The sequence below is a fragment of the Muntiacus reevesi genome, chromosome 18 (assembly GCF_963930625.1).
Source record: "Muntiacus reevesi chromosome 18, mMunRee1.1, whole genome shotgun sequence".
In the NCBI taxonomy this organism is placed as follows: domain Eukaryota; kingdom Metazoa; phylum Chordata; class Mammalia; order Artiodactyla; family Cervidae; genus Muntiacus; species Muntiacus reevesi.
Genome location: NC_089266.1, coordinates 36,858,431 through 36,875,477, shown reverse-complemented (window position 1 = coordinate 36,875,477; position 17,047 = coordinate 36,858,431). Strand labels below are relative to the sequence as shown.

At 60.8% G+C, this 17,047-nt stretch overlaps 2 protein-coding genes across 4 annotated transcripts in view; one reads left to right on the top strand and one right to left on the bottom strand.

Annotated features, from left to right (window-relative positions):
* Positions 1-1,562, top strand: part of SPNS2 (SPNS lysolipid transporter 2, sphingosine-1-phosphate) — a 37,146-nt gene extending 35,584 nt beyond the window's left edge. Inside the window, exon 13 of one of the 3 annotated variants that reach the window (XR_010659625.1) lies at positions 183-283. Coding sequence is in view for 1 of the 3 variants with exons in the window: in XM_065908920.1 (XP_065764992.1) it covers positions 183-693 (511 nt within the window). In the remaining 2 variants the exon portion in view is untranslated. Of the gene's footprint in view, positions 1-182 lie in introns of all 3 variants that reach the window. The other 2 variants (XM_065908920.1, XM_065908922.1) reach the window with 2 other exon arrangements.
* A 25-nt stretch (positions 1,563-1,587) lies between these two features.
* On the bottom strand, positions 1,588-16,962 carry MYBBP1A (MYB binding protein 1a). The gene is made up of 26 exons (XM_065908919.1): positions 16,715-16,962; positions 16,439-16,537; positions 15,632-15,715; positions 15,467-15,541; positions 15,259-15,366; positions 14,122-14,297; positions 13,772-13,939; positions 13,541-13,658; positions 12,198-12,493; positions 11,857-11,967; positions 11,190-11,315; positions 10,812-10,979; positions 10,622-10,721; positions 8,495-8,591; positions 7,639-7,790; positions 7,213-7,299; positions 6,977-7,135; positions 6,704-6,880; positions 6,450-6,610; positions 5,256-5,508; positions 4,902-5,027; positions 4,759-4,827; positions 4,202-4,315; positions 3,899-4,000; positions 2,904-3,052; positions 1,588-2,803 (listed from the first exon to the last, which is right to left on the bottom strand). The coding sequence occupies exons 1-26, from the start codon at positions 16,919-16,921 to the stop codon at positions 2,224-2,226; spliced, it is 4,062 nt and encodes a 1,353-aa protein (XP_065764991.1). The 5' UTR covers positions 16,922-16,962; the 3' UTR covers positions 1,588-2,223.
* Between the last annotated feature and the right edge of the window lie 85 nt (positions 16,963-17,047).

The following is a 17,047-nucleotide window of genomic DNA, read 5'->3' as shown; positions in this document are numbered from 1 at the left end:
GACCTTCCTCTGGGCCTGGCCTCCGGGGGCCTCAGCTTCCCAGCAGAGGAAAGTCCAAGGTCAATGCCCCCACGCCTTGGCCGTGGCAGATCTGCTGTCCCTGCCAGTGGGGCCCAGAGGGAGGATCCGGAGGGGAGTCCTGGATTGGGCGTTGCACCTGACCTCTGACCCCCTCCCTCCAGGTGCCGCTGGGATAATGAAGGACCCCGACTCCTGCCTAGTCTGGGAGGTGTCCCCCGGCACCCTGGCCCTGCCAGGCTGTCCCGAAGCTTTCCTTGTGACCCACAGCGGGGCACGCACCAGCTCTGGTCTGGGACTGCTGAGTGGCAGTGGCTCCAAGAAGCTATGTCCTCAACTAAGCTGGAAGGCTGTGTGTGCTGGAGTCATGCCCTGGGACAGGCCGCCCCCAGGCCCCGGTCTGGGCCACAGGGGCCCTGGGGTCCCGGAAGAAGACAGCCCCCCATGGGTGTGTGGGGAGAGGTTGGCCTGTCCCCAGCTTATGTGATCCTGGGGCAGTCTCTGCCCTCCCCAGACCCTGGGGCCAGGGGACTGGACTTTCCCACACAGCTTGCTGGGCAAGGTGCTGGCTGCAGCTTTGAAGACCCAACAGCCCCTGGACTACACGGAGAGGGGGTCCAGGCCTCAGGGCGGCACTTCTGGCTCCCCAAGGGCCAGGTGCATGAGGACCTCTGACCTTGAGGACATTGGACTCAACCCGGCAAGAGCCGGGCACCCAAGCTGCTGGCGCTTCCCAGCCTGGCTGGTCACTCTGGAGGGCACTGGGGCTGGCTGGAGCCCGGAGGTCTTCCAGGTGGGGGACCACGCTGACAGGGAGCTGGCGTCACTGGGAGTGAAGGCCCTGGTGGCAGCGACGCACCACCTGTGCCCCATGCTTGAGACCTTTGGGGCTTCCCCGCCCCTACAGGGTTCCCTGGATCCACTGAAGCACCCCCACTGTCCATCCCCACAGAAGCCAGGAACTGACTCCTGCCCCCAGGCTGGGCCCCTTCCAGGGGCAGCGCCCAGGGGAGTATTCCCAGAATCCATGGGGCAGTAGCCAGGGCTCTGGCTGCCAGAGGAAGCGGCCATCCTCCAAGCTTCCTGTCCCTGGGACGAGCCTGGTGGAGGCTGAGGTGCATCGGGAGAGGCCAGTACTCAAGAGTCACCTCCCTGCGCATGTCAGCCACTCAGTTCACACGTTTCCATGTGGCCCAGACCACCCCCCCCACCACCAGGGTACAGCTGCCAACTTCACATCAGGCCCCCCTCCCGCCCCCGCTTGTCCCCTCTGCTCCACACTCCCTCCCCACCACATCAAGGTGGTTCTGGTCTGGTGGGTCCCGTGGGGCTGGCAGGAGATCCTAAGAGCCAGCCAGCTTAGTGCTCTCTGCTCAAGTTACTGGTTGGCGTGGCTTCAGGGGTGGGTAAGTTGGTGGAGCACCCACTCCCCACCAAGCTCTGGGGTACCCTGGGAGGGGGGCTTAACCAGGGGGTGGGATTTCCCCGAAGACCAGCCTGGCCTCCACTCCCACCCCGGCCTCAGCCCGGGGCCCCAGCAATGTTTTCTTGTTGTACAAGAACCAGGTCCAAGTGCTGCTTCCTCTTCCTTCTGGAAGCCAAACTGCTCCTTTATTTTTTAGAGCTGCTGATTGTGAATCTCAGAGTCTTAAGAGAGAAGCCAAATATATTCCTCTTGTAAATGAAGAAATAAAGCTATTTAAGTCATGCCCTGGTGGCTCCCGCAGCAAGGCAGCCTGGAGGGGTGGGGGTGGGGGTCACGAGGTGTGGTCACAGTTGTACTCAACCCACATAGACACCAGAGCCCTGGGCCTGGCCCACAGCATCTGGGAGCTAAGGTCCCAAGGGTGTTCTGTGCTTGAGAGCAGCAGCGGGGCCCAGCTTAGGGCTGGGGTCTCTCAGGCCATGCCTGCTGCAGCAGACCCACTACCCCCAGCATGGAAGGTAGACCCTTAGACAGTAGCTAGTTTATTAAAATCATGGTGAAAAAAAGTCTCTAGGGTGATGCAGTGGGAAACAATCTGCCTGCAATGCAGGAGCTGCAGGTTCAATCCCTGGGTCGGGAAGATCCCCTGGGGAAGGGAATGACTGCAACCCACTCCCGTATTCTAGTCTGTAAAATCCCATGGACAGAGGCGGCCTGGTGGGTCTATGGAGTTGCAAGGAACCAGAAAGGATTGAGTACAACAGGGTGGAGGGGGGCACTCAGAGCTTTTTCGCCTTCCTCAGCTGCACCTTCTTCTTGGCCCCGCTCTGGAGGAGGCTGGGGCTCCTGCTGGCCAAGGACAACCTGGCCTTTTTCCGAGGCAGTGAGGACTGTGGCGACTTGCCTGACACTCCCTTCTGGGGCAGCTTCTTCTGACGCTTTTTGGTAGCCGGCTCCTTGGGGGATTCAGGAGGCAGAGGAGTGGCTTCATTCACCTGGGACAACTTCTGGCTTTTCTTCTGTGGCTTTGGGGTTTTGGCGGGGGTGCTGGGGCTCACGGCAGGGGGCTCTGGGGTCGGACTCTTGGCGGCAGGTGTCCCATTCACCTGGGGCTGGGCCGGGGACTTGGTCTTCTTTGTCTTCTTCTTCTTCTTCTTCTTCTTGCCGGTGCTGGGGGGCTGGTCCCCACTGGCGGCTTCAGGCTTGGCCGCCACCTCCTCCTGCGTGGTGGCCTCCGGCTTACGTTTCTTGCGCTTCTTGGTCTCTGGCAAGAAGCCCTTTTTCTTCCGCTTCATGCTAACAGGGCTCTGCTGTGTGGCCTGAGGGGCCTCCTTGGTATCCTTCTCTGACTTGGGGCGCCTAGGGGGCAGTGAGCAGAGTAAGGAAACTTGTGGTGAGAGAACATCAGAGCGCATGCAACATGAGGGTCTTTCCAGCGCCCGCCCTCCCTGAGACGTACTGGACCCCGAGGAACTTCATGGCCTGCCAGTAGAGGTCGTGGAGGCGGCTGGACCCGGCCGAGTGCTCCCCCTGCTGTAGGCTCTGCTGCAGCCTCGGCTGTCGGCTCTGCAGCACGCCCAGGACGGCGGTCAGGTCCATGGTCAGCTTCTGCAGAGAGGCGGGCAAGGCTGCGGCTGCAGTGGTGACCAGAGGCACGGCCTCTCCCCAGCTCCCGGGCGCCACTCCCCCCACCCTCACCCAGTTACGGCCTCTCTGCGAGCGCACCCCTTTGTGGACCCTCAGCCACCCCTTCAGCCTGTGTCTCCCTGGCCTCTCTCACCTTGGGAGAAAAAAAGGGCCCTAGGTGCCAAGTCTGTTCTCTCTTCCCACGGCCCAAAGCCCACCCACCTCAGGTGCACCATGCAGTGACCTTGGGGTTGCCAAAGGCCCTTTCCCCATCTCTCCTTCCCTGTCAGTACTGAGTGGGGTGTTTTTGAAAGCCACTGGCTTCCAGAACGGGCCTTCTCCTGGCTTTTTGCTACCACTCTGCGTGTGGCTTTTCGGGGCCTGCCTGCTGCTTAGGACCTGCCCCCGCGGCACCCTCCTGGAAGGTTCCCTGCACTGGGACTTTGATCAGTGTTTACGCCAAGGACCCCCACACCTTTCCCTCTGGGCCAGACTGGGGGAACCAGACTTGCCCACAGCCGCCCCATGGCCCTCACGCGTCTCACACGCCACACCCCTGCTCCGTCTCTGCAAGTCTGGGAGCCTGGGTTCCCCCTAACAGCACGTCCTCCCGCGGTCGCCAGCCCTCCCAGCCCCTCCTCAGCTTTCTCACTGGAGCATACCAGCTCACCCTACCCTGGCCAGGCACAGGTTGTGGCAGTAGCCCGCCTCAAATAAACAAAGCCCGGTTTCCTCACCCTGGCACCCAGACCCTTCCCCAGATGTCCCACCTGCCCCCCAGCCTCTGCTCTGCCCGCCTGGCGACCTCCCGCTGGGCCCAGGGCTCACCTCGTGATGGAAATTCCTGAACAGAGTGTTGAGCAGCTCCAAGGCCGCCAGCTCCCTCTGGTGCCCCGGCTTGGTCTCAGCCTCGCCCAGCGTCCGCAGGGTCTGGGGGAGAAGGTGGCCGGGCTGAGCCACTCCAGAGAGCTGCCCGAAGCTCATCTCCCACGTGAGACTAGGGTCCCCGGGGAAGAAACGTCTCCTGGGGGAACTCCAAAGCCACCCCGAGGCGCAGGGTCCGGCAACCCTCACCCCTGGTTCCCGAGGACCACAGCCAGCCGGTGGGGGAGGAGAGCCCAGGGCTGTTACCTCGGTGACCTTCCCCAGGGTCTGGCCCAGCAGCTGCTTCCACTCTGGGTCCTTAAAGCACACGCGCAGCTCCCGTGTGGGCAGGGTCTTCTGGAGCAGCAGGCAGGCCTGGACCTGGGGTGGGGGCAATGTCATCACCGGAGCTTTAGGCTCAGCTGTCACCACCTCCTGCTCCCGCCCGCCCTTCTCAGGTAGTGGGGAGACCTGAGGCCGAGGGGGGCAGCAGGGAGGTCAGCTGGACACGGTTCCTGGCCCCCTACTAGCTCAGGACATCTTTCTCCAGCCCCCTCTTCCTACCCCGGCCCCCAGGCATACCCGTCGGGCCAGGGCGTGACCTCTCAGGAGCCGGAGGACTCAGGCCACGTGGGAAGTGTCTCCTCACCCCCACTTACTCTGGGCCTACAGTGGCGTGGTTGGGGGGACTGGCCAGGTTGGAGGGGCAGGCTCACCCCACCCTGACCCCCAGGGCAGCATTCCTGTCTCCTCAACAGCCGAGCACACCTAAGTCAAGCGGGTAATGCACACAAACCTGGGGCTGGGATCTGGGAAGGCCTTACCTGATGGCGGGGCCGCGTGTGGCTTGTCACGTGCTCGACCACGATGGGGAGCAGGTTCTTACAGAGCATCTGTGGAGGAAATGGTGGGCAGTGAGGATGGGGCCCAGCAGGGGACCGAGGGGGCAGCCTCGCCCGATACTCACCGGGTGCCGAGAGAAGAGGCTGAGGAACATGGGGACCGTGAGGGGGCTGTTGCGCTTGGTCAGGAAGGAGCTCAGCGCTGATGAGTAGATTGGGGTCACAAGGCTCAAGTCCAGGCAGCTGGCAGCCTGCGCCATGGCAGAAAGAGCTGGTGTGATGCCAGGGAGCAGGGGTCTGGCAGGGGAGCCCAGCCTGGGCTGCCTTCAGAAGGTGGAAGGCTGGGTCCCAGGGAAGCTGCGGCCTTACCTCCCGGTCTATGAAATGGGTAGACTGACTGCCCACCGCCTCCTGGGACGTGCTCCCTTTTAGCGGCACTGGACGTTCAGGCCGAGCCTCCCCGGGTCAGTTCTGCTTACCTCCGGGCCCTGGGGCTGGGAGCTGGCATCTTTGCTGGCTTTCTCCTTCTTCTGGGCCTTGCGGGTGGACTTGTCCACGGTGCTGCCCCTCAGGACACGGAGCAGGTAGAGGGAGGCATTGAAGTGGTAGAGAGCGACGGAGGAGTCAGACTGCTGGCCGGCCTGCTGCACCAGCCGCTCCAGCCGGGCATACAGGGTCTCCACGCGGTCGCCTGCCGTGCGGCAGTAATGCCGGGAGCGGCACAAGTGATGCCTGGACGGGTGGGGGCACAGCTGGTCACAATGTGCCCCCACCCCGGCAGACCCGAGCCCCACTTCACAGGCGGGAAACAGACCCCTAAAGACAGGGGTCTGACCGAGGCTGCGGGGGGAGGCCCGGGGCCACACACAGATCTACCGAGGAAGAGCCGGAGGGAAATTGGCTCCCTGGGTGACACCCCAGCATATGCCAACACCCTGATGTAGTAGCCCCCTGAGCACCTGTCTCTCTGGGGACAGTGGCTCCTGGGCCCTTTGTAAAGCTAAACCAGGGTCTGTGTGCTCAGGACACTGTGTGTCTGGGCAGAGAACTAGCTGAGAAGTGTGACCTGGGCCGGTTGAGGTGGGGACACTGGGGGCACAGCCCCCATCTCAAGTCCTTGTGAGGACTTTGTCTCCACACTCCCCCCTGTTCGCCAGGAGGCAGGGCTCTGCCTGCTACCTACATCTCCGTTGCTGGGCTCCCTGCTCCAGCAGCACCCACCCCGCCACACCCCACCCCTGCACTTGCTGCAAAGGCCACTGTGGCCCCTCAACACTGAGGTTGGCCGGGCCACAAGCTGCTTATGTTCTGACTGCGTCAGACACGCCTTCCTGTTCTGCCTGTGGCCTCTGGGTCGATGAGCGAGCTCCACGGCTCCCAGCACTGCTGACACCTCTCCCAGGAAGCCTTCCCTGGTCCCTCAAGACTGGGTTAGGTGTCCCGTCTCCCGTCCACTCACTGCCACAGCCCCGGCCTGTCACAACTGGGCGCCAAGTCTGCTTTCCCAACTACAGTGACCCTGAGGGCATCGATGGGACTGGGGGCCCTGTGCTAAGCACTGCAGGAACAGATGGGTGAAGGCTCCTGAGTGAAGTAGGCCCCTGGCTCCCACCCCTTCCCTCCGGGAGCCCCCCAGCCTGGCTGTCCGGGCCCACCCACCCGCCCGTGCTCACGTGAAGATGCGGGCCGTCTTGTGCAGCAGGTCCTGCTCCTGCTTGGCGCTGCTGTTGCTGCGCATGCTCCGCCGGATGACGAGCAGCAGAGGTTCGAGCAGCTCCAGGACCAGGGGGTTCTCCGGCTGCTTGGTCACCAGCACCTCGATCAGGTCTAGGACCTGCAGTAGGAAGGGTGAGCTCAGCCATGCGTGGGGGTGAGGGCAGGGGGAGGGGCGGGGCAGGGCAAGGCGGAAGGCAGGGCCTGGGCTCACTCGGATCTGGAAGTCCCGCCGCAGTGCCTTCTCCTTCTGCAGCTTGTTCTTCTCATCCTTCCGGGCCTGGATGCGCAGCTTCTGCTCAGCAAAGAGGCTGGCCAGGCTCTTGTCCAGGGCCATCATGGCCTCGTCCCCCAGCTCCTCATCGTCGTCATCCTCATTGTCTGCTCCACCCTGGGGGGTCAGGGGACAGAGGCCTGGTGAGCAGCCCCACCTCACGCAAGAGAAGGTGCAGAGGGACGGGGGCCCCCAAGCCCAGCCCTCACTCACCAGCGCCTTCCCAGCCTGCAGCACCGCCATCAGCTGCTCCCGGAAGCCCTGGTCCACGTCCCCGTCTCGGTCCTCCTCATCGCTGTCCTCCTCATCACTGTCCTCCTCGCTCTCCGAGCCTTTGTTGACCTTGCTGTCCTCGCCATCTGAGCTCTTGTCCTGTGGGTGGGCCGTGTGTCACGCCTTCCGGTGGACCACGCGTGTCCGCCCGCCACTTGCCCTTTGCTGACAAGTACCTCCACATCCCCCAGTAGCTGCTCCTCGGAATCGTCCGTCACCACCACGTTGTCATCCTCGTCCTGGCTCTCCTCCGGGTTGAGCACCTGCAGGGAGTGCCAGTTGGCCATCCCACCTGCTGTCCCTGCCCCTTCACCACCCCCTCAGGCCCTGGGACCTTCTCAACTGCCTTCCCTCCCCCTCCCATCCAGTCTCGGCCAAAGGTCCCCATTTCAGGGAGGAAGATGGAGCCTGGGAGAGAAAGCCATTCCCTCCAGTGTCCTTGATGGACCTGACCCCAAGTCAGGGGTACACAGCAGGAGACTCTGAAGGAGGCCCCCGCCCTCCAACCATGCAGGTCACAGCAAGGACGCGGCAGCCCTGGTGCAGCCCTGGGCTCGGAGAGCCCCATCCTGGGACCCACGTCCCCAGAGGCCCCCACTTACATCCAGGATGAGCTGCAGGGCACGCAGGGTCAGGTGGGAGCAGACGTGGCCGAACACGCTGCGGGCCACCTGGCGCATCAGGTGGCTGGGCTGGGCCAACAGGGAGAGCAGGATCTCCACCAGCACCTCCACCCACGGCGGCTCCTGGGGGTCTGCACGCAGGGCGGGGGTGAGCCTGGGCAGGGCGCAAGTGACCCATGCCGTCTGCCCATCGTCCCCCCACCCACAGGGACGACGGCCCACTGGTGGCCTTGGAACGGGCCTGAGCGCCCCTCGCTGGGTCCTACTGTCTGCCCCTCACCCGTCCCCCTGCCCCAGGGATGACGACCCACTGGTGGCCTCGCAGTAGGCCTGAGCGCCCCTCGCTGGGTCCTACTGTCTGCCCATCGTCCCCCTGCCCCAGGGACGACGACCCACTGGTGGCCTTGCAGCAGGCCTGAGCGCCCCTTGCTGGGTCCTACTGTCTGCCCATTACCCGCCCCACTGCCCCAGGGACAACAACCCACTGGTGGCCTTGCAGCAGGCCTGAGCGCCCCACGCTGGGTCCTACTGTCTGCCCATCACCCACCACCTGCCTCAGGGACGACGACCCACTGGTGGCCTTGGAACGGGTCTGAGTGCCCCTCGCTGGGTCCTACTGTCTGCCCATCGTCCCCCCACCCACAGGGACGACGGCCCACTGGTGGCCTCGCAGCAGGTCTGAGTGCCCCTTGCTGGGTCCTACTGTCTGCCCATCACCCACCACCCGTCCCAGGGACGACGACCCACTGGTGGCCTTGGAACGGGTCTGAGCACCCCTCGCTGGGTCCTACTGTCTGCCTATCACCCGCCACCCGCCTCAGGGATGATGACCCACTGGTGGCCTTGGAACGGGTCCGGCGGGTCTTCTCCCCCAGGCTCTTCTTGATGCAGGTCTGGATGTCGCCCAGGAGGTCACAGCTTTCTGCAGGGGACTAGGTGGGACAGGACAGAAATCAGAGGCCAGGCCCCAGGCCCAGCCTTTGCTCAGCTGGGAGAGGGAGTAACCAAGGGAGAGGGGCTGGCATCAAGGCCCCAAAGACTCCAGACTGTCCTGGCCAGTCATCCTCACAATCTAGAGCAGAGGGCTATAGCCAGACCCCAGGGGCAGCCCAAGAGCTGATGACCTAACATCCAGACACAGTCTGTGAGCCTCACGGAAGATGAAGCCCAACCTTCCCACCGGTGCCCAGGGCAGTGGGGAGTCTGACCAGACTGGCTGGATCAGGGTCACAGGGCACCAGCAGGTCCCTGCCTCCTCATCTGCAGTTGCAGATTCCTCCTCCCACACCTGGCTTGACATCGGTACAAAAAGAACTGGAAATGACCGATTTTAACAAATTTAATTTAAACCAACTTAAGTCTATCTCGGGCTTCTCTTGTGGCTCAGCTGGTAAAAAGTCTGCCTACAATGAGGAAGACCTGGGTTCAATCCCTAAGTTGGAAAGATCCCTGGAGAAGGGAAAGGCTACCCACTCCGGTATTCTGGCCTTGAGAATTCCATGGACTGTATAGTCCATGGAGTCACAAAGAGTCAAACACAACTGAGCGACTCTCAGTCACTTTGTCTATTTTGCTGAAGGATGAGCCCAGACTCCAGCTACCAGCCAGTGAGTTGAAAATAACCTCTGTGACTGCTGGTACTGAAAAGGCAGACTTTTCCTCTGTAACATCGCAGGGCAGCTTCAATGTTTGGGGTGGGGGTGGTGAAAGGAAGGCCAGAACAGGGGCTCAAAGCCCTGGGCATCTTTGCCTCTAACGCCCTGGCTGTGGTTGGGTAGCTTTCATCCACATCAAGCTCAGAGGTCAGGGGTCTGGGCAGCCCCTATCGGATGTCCAGTGCCAAGGACTGGAAGGGGCATGGTGACCAACTGTTCCCCACACCACTTGTCCACGAGCTGGGCTGAGTGCCCAAGGCCTGGAAGCAAAAACCTCAGCCAAGAAGCCAGAAGGGAGTCCTGTCCCTGAGACTACTGAAGACCTGAAGCAACCCACAGGGGCCTTGTACAACTTAAGAGGAAACCCTCCAGAGACCTGGGTTCACAGCCAGAGGAAACCACAAGGGTCAAAAGGGCTGTCGGCACTAAGCTCCACACATGGTCAAGATTTCTTTGTGGAAAGAATGGAAAAGGAGACAGAGTGAGTTTTAGAGAACCAGTTATGACAAGAGGTACCCATGACATGAAAAATATAGTTGACAGGACATAGGACCCCATGGGGGGGCTGAAGAGGGGGAGGCGCCAGGAAGAAAACACACTACCCTCAACTCACCACTGTAGATTCCAAATGTGCAAGAGTTAAATAGAAAAATCGCAGCCCCACTTCTAACTGACCATAGACAGACAGAAGAAGCGTCCCCATTGGTCGATGGGTCTGCCCAGAGCCAGGCCCCGCCCTCCTTGACATCCACCACACCTGGCTAGTAAGGTAGTCTGGGGAGGTCCTATGAGAGAGTGGAGTCAGAGCCCCATGTTTGAATCCCAGCCAAAAGCTGTGTGGCCGGGGTAAGTTCCTTGACCTCTGTGAGTCTATTATCCCACCTGTCAGAAACGTGCCTGCCTCCAAACTGTGGGTGATACCAACAAGGGACCCTGCTCGGAAAGCTCAGGACAGAGCGCGTGTGTTAGCTCCTCAGCTGTCTGCCTCTTTGCAACCCCACGGACTGTAGCCTGCCAAACTCCTCTGTCCATGGAATTCTCCAGGCAAGAATACTGGAGTGGGTAGGCATTTCCTTCTCCAGGGGATCTTCCCGACCCAGGGATTGAACCCGGGTCTCCCTCACTGATTCTTCACTGTCTAGGCCCAGGGTGGTGTCCAGTAAGTGGATGGAGTGGTTTCTCCCTTGGGCTGTACTCGCAACCAGGAGCAGTCAGCCTAGGAAACCTGTCACCTTCAGCTCCGCAGAGCCGCTCCTGGCCCCCGCAGACCCTAGGTCTGTAGCCCCTTCCACTCCAGGCCGCCGTACCTTGAAGAGGTGGATGCCCACCAGGAGGAGCAGGTGCTGGAAGGCAGTGGCCTTGGCCTCTGAAGAGAGGGTGTCCAGCTCCTTCAGAGTCTTCAGCATCCTGGGCGAGATGGGCATGTTCTCAGGTTACCGCAGCCAGCGTCAGACCCCTGGGGGGTCCCACCCAAGGGCGGCAACCTCGCCCTCTCACCGGTCCCAGGCTTGGCGCTGCTGTGTGGTGAAGGCTGTCAGTGGAGCCACGTTGCGGCTGTGGTTCAGCAGCGTGTCTGCAAACTGCACCAGATGGTAGGTCCAGGGCCGCCCGTCTGCCGTCTGCTCTGGCGCCAGCCTGAACTGCGTGCTGAGGGTCTGCAGCAGACTGGCGGTGGTGGGGTGGGTGGGGGCAGTCAGGGTCACGGGCTGGGCCGGTAAACACAGCCACCCCACTCCATTCCCACACTTTGAGTCACTGGAACTCGCTGGGCCTCAGATGAAGAGCTGGAGAGAGTGGTGCCCACCCCCCACCCTGAGGCCACCTCCCTGCCCACTCGCCCACCCTCAGGCCTCTCCCGGGCTGTCCGGTACCCACCTGAAGAAGGCACTGCATACCACCTCCCGGGTCCGGCCATCCAAAGGGAGGGAGAAGTGCTGCTCGGACTCAGGGATCTGCGACGTGGGCTTCTTTGTCTCAAAGAACGAGTGGAAGAAACAAAACCTGGGGAGGGTGGGAGGACAGCCGTGTTCCCTCGGTCAGTGCCACCATCCTGACCAGCCCACTCTTGGGTGGCCTCACCGAGGGCCTGGTGCCAGGAGGTGATGATGTCAGAGGGGACATTTCTCAGGCCTGGACCCCCAGCAGAAGAGAGCCCAGCCTGAACTGGGAGAGGACCAGCATCCCTCCCTTGGAACCAAAGACGCGAGGCTGTGTTGCCTCGGCCAGGTCACCGCCACTCCTGCCCCTCTCAGGGCCGCCATGAGGGGGAGTAGCAGCGGGGGTGTTGTCATTAAGGGTGCCCCCCCAGCACCGTTGATGCACAAAGGCAGCAGGGGGAACACTGAGCCAGCCTGAACCTTGGAGCCCCTCCAACCCCAGCATACCCAGACTCCCTGGGGAATTTCCCCCACTCTCCTCCTGCCCAAGGGGCACGGATGACTTGACCCTCAGGCTTTTGGCTCCAGGAGGGACCCAAAGCAGGATCAGACAAGAGGCCGTCGCACCCCTGAAGTTGGGGTTCAGGCACATCTCAGGACCTGACCTGGCCACCTCCTCGATCAGCGCCTCCTCCTTCTCCACATGCAGGTTGTCCACGATGCTGACCAGGCGAAAGACGATCCACTTCCGCAGCCGGAACACAGCTCGCTCAGGCCTGTGGGCAGGAGACAAGTCCCGGAAACCGCTTAGAGGTGGCAAAATGGGTGTCTCCCATCCTAGAGACGGGAAAACCAACCAAGGCTCCCCAGTGCCCTGATCCCCAGCACAGGGCCACAGGTGAGGAAAGAGGCCTTTAAGAGTCAAGGTGTGGCTCCTCCCTGGCCCGAGGAACCATGGTATCTTGGAGGCAGGATCCAGGCCTTTGGGCCCCACAGGCCCACTTACCCATGGAACGAAGCGTCTTGGGTTTTCTTCTGGTTGTTGGTGCTGAAGTCCACCAAGGAGTCCAGGTCAGGCTGCAGGAACATGTCCCGCAGCCAGGCCACGTAGCCCTTGAGAGCAGCGGGACTCAAGAACTGCACGACCCGCCAGAAGGTGGGCACCACAGGGAGGCCCTGGTTGGTGATGGACGTGAAGGCCACCACCAGGGCCAGCTGCCGCTCGGGGTCGTCCCGGCAGCCTTCCAGGAAGGCCCCCACGTACTCGTTCATCTCCGGGGCAAACTTGAACTGCTTCGGGAGCTGCGAGAGTCAGGCACAGCGCTGGGGTCACCAGCCAAGAGGGGTCCAACACACCCCAGCCTCTTCCACAACAGGTTACCTGGGGCCTAGGAAGTCCCCTCCCTTGTACCCAGCTGGGCACCCCCACGTTTAGTCTTTGGGACAACCTTTTATCCTGGTTCCTCTAGTCGTTTTGCAGATGAAGAAAACTGAGGCACAAGAAAGCCTGGAAGCAACTTCTTAGTCTCAGGGCTAAAAGTGGTGCAGCTGGGACTTGGCCCCAGTCCGTCTGGTCCCCCAGCCCGTGGAGCTCTTAACCCCTGCTCTGTACTCTGAGCCTGTCCTTCACTTGGGGGAATGGCAGCTCTCCAAAGCTGGTGGTAAAGATGAAATGAGCTAGAAGCAAACCCAGCAGCATGTCCTGCACACCAGGCACTGCTTTAAGCGCCTGTGGATATTAGCCTGATTATCCTCACAACGACGCTAAGGAAGGTCCTGCTCCTCGGCTCATGGACAAGCAGGGCCTGGCACAGAGAAGGGGAGCAACCTCTGGAAGGCGACACAGCTAGCTGTGGCAGAGTCAAGACGGGAACCCAGCAGTCTGGTCCCAGGTTCTCTGCTCTTAACCACAACTCGATTCCTCTGTCGAGCACTTAGCTTAGTGTGCAGCATGTGGACGGTACTCAGAACAGCATCGGTGATGATGGTAGTGTTACTGTAACACCAGCTGGGGGTGGAGGGGGGTCTGGACAGATTGCTAGCTATACAAGCCTGGGCTGAGTGGCCTGGGGGCAGAAGGGCTGACCCTGCCACTCTCGGCTCATAGGGGAAAATGGAGGGGTGGGGGTCGGCCCTCAGGCAGCTCACTCTACCCAGAGGTGGGGGACACCCAGGTCCCCAGCCCTTCCTCCCAGGGGCAGCTGTGTGCGCCCATCCCAGACAGGACCACTGACACCAAGAACAACCCTCTTTTCCAGAAGCTGGCTGATCCCTTCCTTCCCCTGGGCAGGAAGCAGCCCAGCTGCCTGGCCCTTTTGTGTAGGGTTGGGCAGTGGGGGTGGCGCTCACCTTAGCGGTGACCATGTGCTCCCCGTAATGTCGGATCAGGTCCCCTTGCATCACCAGCTGCAGCTGCTCCTTGGACAGCAGGGGCAGGGCTGCACCCAGCAGGCGGAAGCACAGGTAGCTGAGGGCGTGCATGACAGAGCCTGGTCAGAGCCCTCGGCCCCCTGACCCACCCCTGTTTATCAAGCAGGGGAGAGGGGATGGGATGCAGAGAGAGGTCAAGCGCCCACACACCTGGCCGGCCAGGACTGCTTCTTCAGGAGCCCCTGCTCCACAACTTCCTTCCAGAACCATGGGAACTTGTCCTCCTGGAGCGCCAGGCGGAGCAGGTCCAGAGCCACGGTGGGCAGCTTGCGTTCCTTCTTCACAGAGTTGGCCACCGTCTTTAGCACAGTCACCAGCCTGCAAAGGTGGGGCGTGCGGTGAAGAAGATTCAGGGGGCATTCCCCAGCAGACAAGGGCCAGGCGCCTGGGGCCACATGAACCGCCCCCCCACCCCCCCCGACCCCGGGTCATGGTGCAAACCTATGGATGGAGAGGCAGCCCCCGGGATCAGACAGCCCACCTGCCCACCTCCCTCATACCTGGGGACGTTCTCGTCCGAGAACAGGTTGAGTGGTCCCATCAGCTTCTCCAGCTTCTTGGGCACCTTCTGCTGGGCCAAGAGGAAGAGCTCGAGGTGCTCAGGGGAGCCGAACACTGAATTCAAGTCGGGCTTGAGGACCTTGGGCAGGATCTCCTGCAGCATGGTCTCCGGGACCTGGCAAGAGGAGACAGATTGTGGGTGGGAGGCGCCCTCATGGCATCCTTTGTCTCTCCTGCTGCGAGGTGAGCCCTTTGGGCCCTGTTCTACCTCCCAGGCTCCCCCAAGGCCCCTGGCATAGCTACAGCCTGAGAAGGGACAGTCATAATCCACCTTGTCAGGCAACAGAATCACCAGAGGAGATTTCTTAAAAAGCTCAAATTCCCAAGTCCTTAGAAACTGGGTTTAAATAAGCAACCCACTGATGCTAACTAGCCCAGGACCACCCTTTTAATTATTCCTCTTTTGGGTTTTTCAGGGCTAGCCTTTTTCTTTTTTTTTTACAAGGAGTCCCCAGTGAAGAGCTGGGATTTGAATTCAGATCCTTCCAGCTCTGTGGCCAGGGCTAAGCAGAAAGCCTTGACCTGGGATGTGCCAGTCCCTGGCTTTTTCACAATAGCAAGGATTCTAGATACTAGCCCACCTCCACTTCCCAAGTAGGTCAGTGGGGACCCCTGAGGGGCCAGTTCTGCCCAAAACAGCAATGGCAAACATGTTTAACCCACTGGGCACATGTCAGGCACTGTTCTACAAATGCATGGTCCAGTATGGAAGCCACTGGTCACATGTGGACACTGAGCTTGTAAAATGTGCAAATCTGAATAGAGATATGCCGGTGAGTATAAAATATACTGGATTTCAGAGACTTACCATGATAAAGAATGTAAAAAAACCTCCATAGATATTTTGATACTGACCGCACATGAAAATACTTTAGATGTTAGACTAAACCATGTTACTAAACCACATCCCTTTTCCTTCTTACTTTTTAAGTGAAGTTATTACAGAACATTATGTTCCACACTTATGCTTCTGTGGGACGGTACTGCATTTCCATGAATTAATCTGTGTCTTCTCCATGCTCTTCTATAACGGGTGGTGTTAGTTACCCAAGGCCCCACAGCTGGTGAGCCCGTACCTGAGAGAGGATGTCCACCAGGGCCTTCTGGGGCTGCTCTTGCAGGTGGTTATAATGCTGGCCCAGGACCTGCAGCAGCTTCACTGACTTCATCAGTGCTTCTGAGTCCTGGTGGTCCCAGAGGCAGAGAGGATATGAGCATGGTGTGCCACTCTGCCCCACCACTCCAGGCCAGTTCACATACCCCCAGAACCCTCAAAACTCTTACCTTCACCAGCCTGCCTGACTGAAAGAGGGCTAGCACTCCAAACAGGTTTCCAAAGAGGGCAGGTCTCATCACCCCCTAGAAAAGGATTCCAGGCACCCGTGAGAAGGACCCAAGCATTTCCCACCCTGGGGGACTGCTGATATCCTCGGGGCTGCTAACTCTCACCTTCTTAGCCTTCTGCAGGTCATGTTTCTCCTGTATTTGCTGCAGGATGCTGCCCAAGGGGATGTCTTCGAAAGACTGTAACAGCTGCCAGGAGGAAGAGAGGGGCTCAGGGGGAGTGGTCCTGCCACATCCCGACAGACCTCAATCTCTTTCTACTTCTCCCTTAAACTTCTGCCCTTGGGAGCAGGCCTTGGGCCCCTGCTCCCACCCCAAGGATGCCTCTGAAGTTGCCTACTGACCTCTGAGCAGTGCTGATGATGAAACACAGCTGTGAATGGAGCTGATCCCTGTTTCCTGTCCCATGCATAGCTGGGGTGCTTTGGCCACTAGACTGTGATTTCCAAACACCCTGTCCCCACAGCCAGCTCTGAGCTCCCCCTAGACTGGTCTTTAAGGACTGGGTCTCTAGAGACCTTCCATTTGTCCAAACTCCTTAGATATGGCTTATAATTAGCTGCTTATAGTTAGCTGAGTGCCTCTTGGGAGAATAGGGTGCTGAACCCTGCAGAGGTAAGAGAACTCACCCCAGAGCTTACCACCCCCAGTACCTTGGAGGCTGGTCAACCCGGGTACCCAAAAGCAGCCTCAACCTCCCTCTTTCCGCCTGCCTGGGCTTCTCTGCACACAGGCCTTGCTCACACAATTTTCTCCGCATCCGCGTGGGCACACCTCCCACCGGCTGGCCTAAGATGCTACCCCTACTTCAGAGCTCTCACTTCCCTTGCAGCTGGGACATCTGCTCTGCTCACTCACTCCCCACCGTTCTGACCAGCACAGGCGGACCCCTTCCAGGGGCCACCACCTCACCTGTGCCAGGGCCAAACTGTAGCAGGGCCGGGCCGCTTCTCGTCCGCCCCCGAGCCCAGTGATTAGGCGCTTCAGGGCGTACTTCATCTCGGAAGATCCCTGAGGAGCCAAGCACATGCCCAGGTGGACCAGTGATCAGAGTCGTCTGGCACCCGCCCATGCCCGCTCCTCGGCGCGCGCTCACCTGGGGCGTCCAGGTTCGCGACCACGTGACCCCAAGCCCGCCGCTACTTGCCGGGATCGCTGCTGCTCCTGCCCCAGGCCCCGCCACCATACCTTCGGCTTTGCGCGCAGATACTCCAGCAGCTTCTCTGTGGCCTCAAGCCGCGTCTCCTGCTGCGGCTTCGCAATGTCCCAGAAGAAGTCCAAAAACTCGCGGCTGTGCTTGAGCAGGCCATGACGGTCAGCAGGCCGGGCCCCGCTCTTCTGGGCCTCCCCCGGAGCCACAGGCTCAGCGACTTCCATACTCTCCGGCTCAGCCATGCTCGTCGAACACGTGGGGTCGGAAGACAGCCTCTTCCAGGTCAGGTCACGGCGCACGCGCACTGAATTGGGTCGGCTGGGGGCGGAGCTGGCTGGGACGGGGGCGGGACGGGGGCGGGACGGGGG

Excerpts from the sequence above, each read along its gene's own strand:
- MYBBP1A (XM_065908919.1), bottom strand. The coding sequence starts at position 16,921 with ATGGCTGAGCCGGAGAGTATGGAAGTCGCTGAGCCTGTGGCTCCGGGG. Across the intron at positions 14,298-15,258 it reads TGGTGGACATCCTCTCTCAG|GTCCCGGAGACCATGCTGCA; the intron begins GTACGGGCTCAC and ends TCCTCTTGCCAG. Across the intron at positions 6,881-6,976 it reads TGCAGGCTGGGAAGGCGCTG|GGTGGAGCAGACAATGAGGA; the intron begins GTGAGTGAGGGC and ends CTGACCCCCCAG.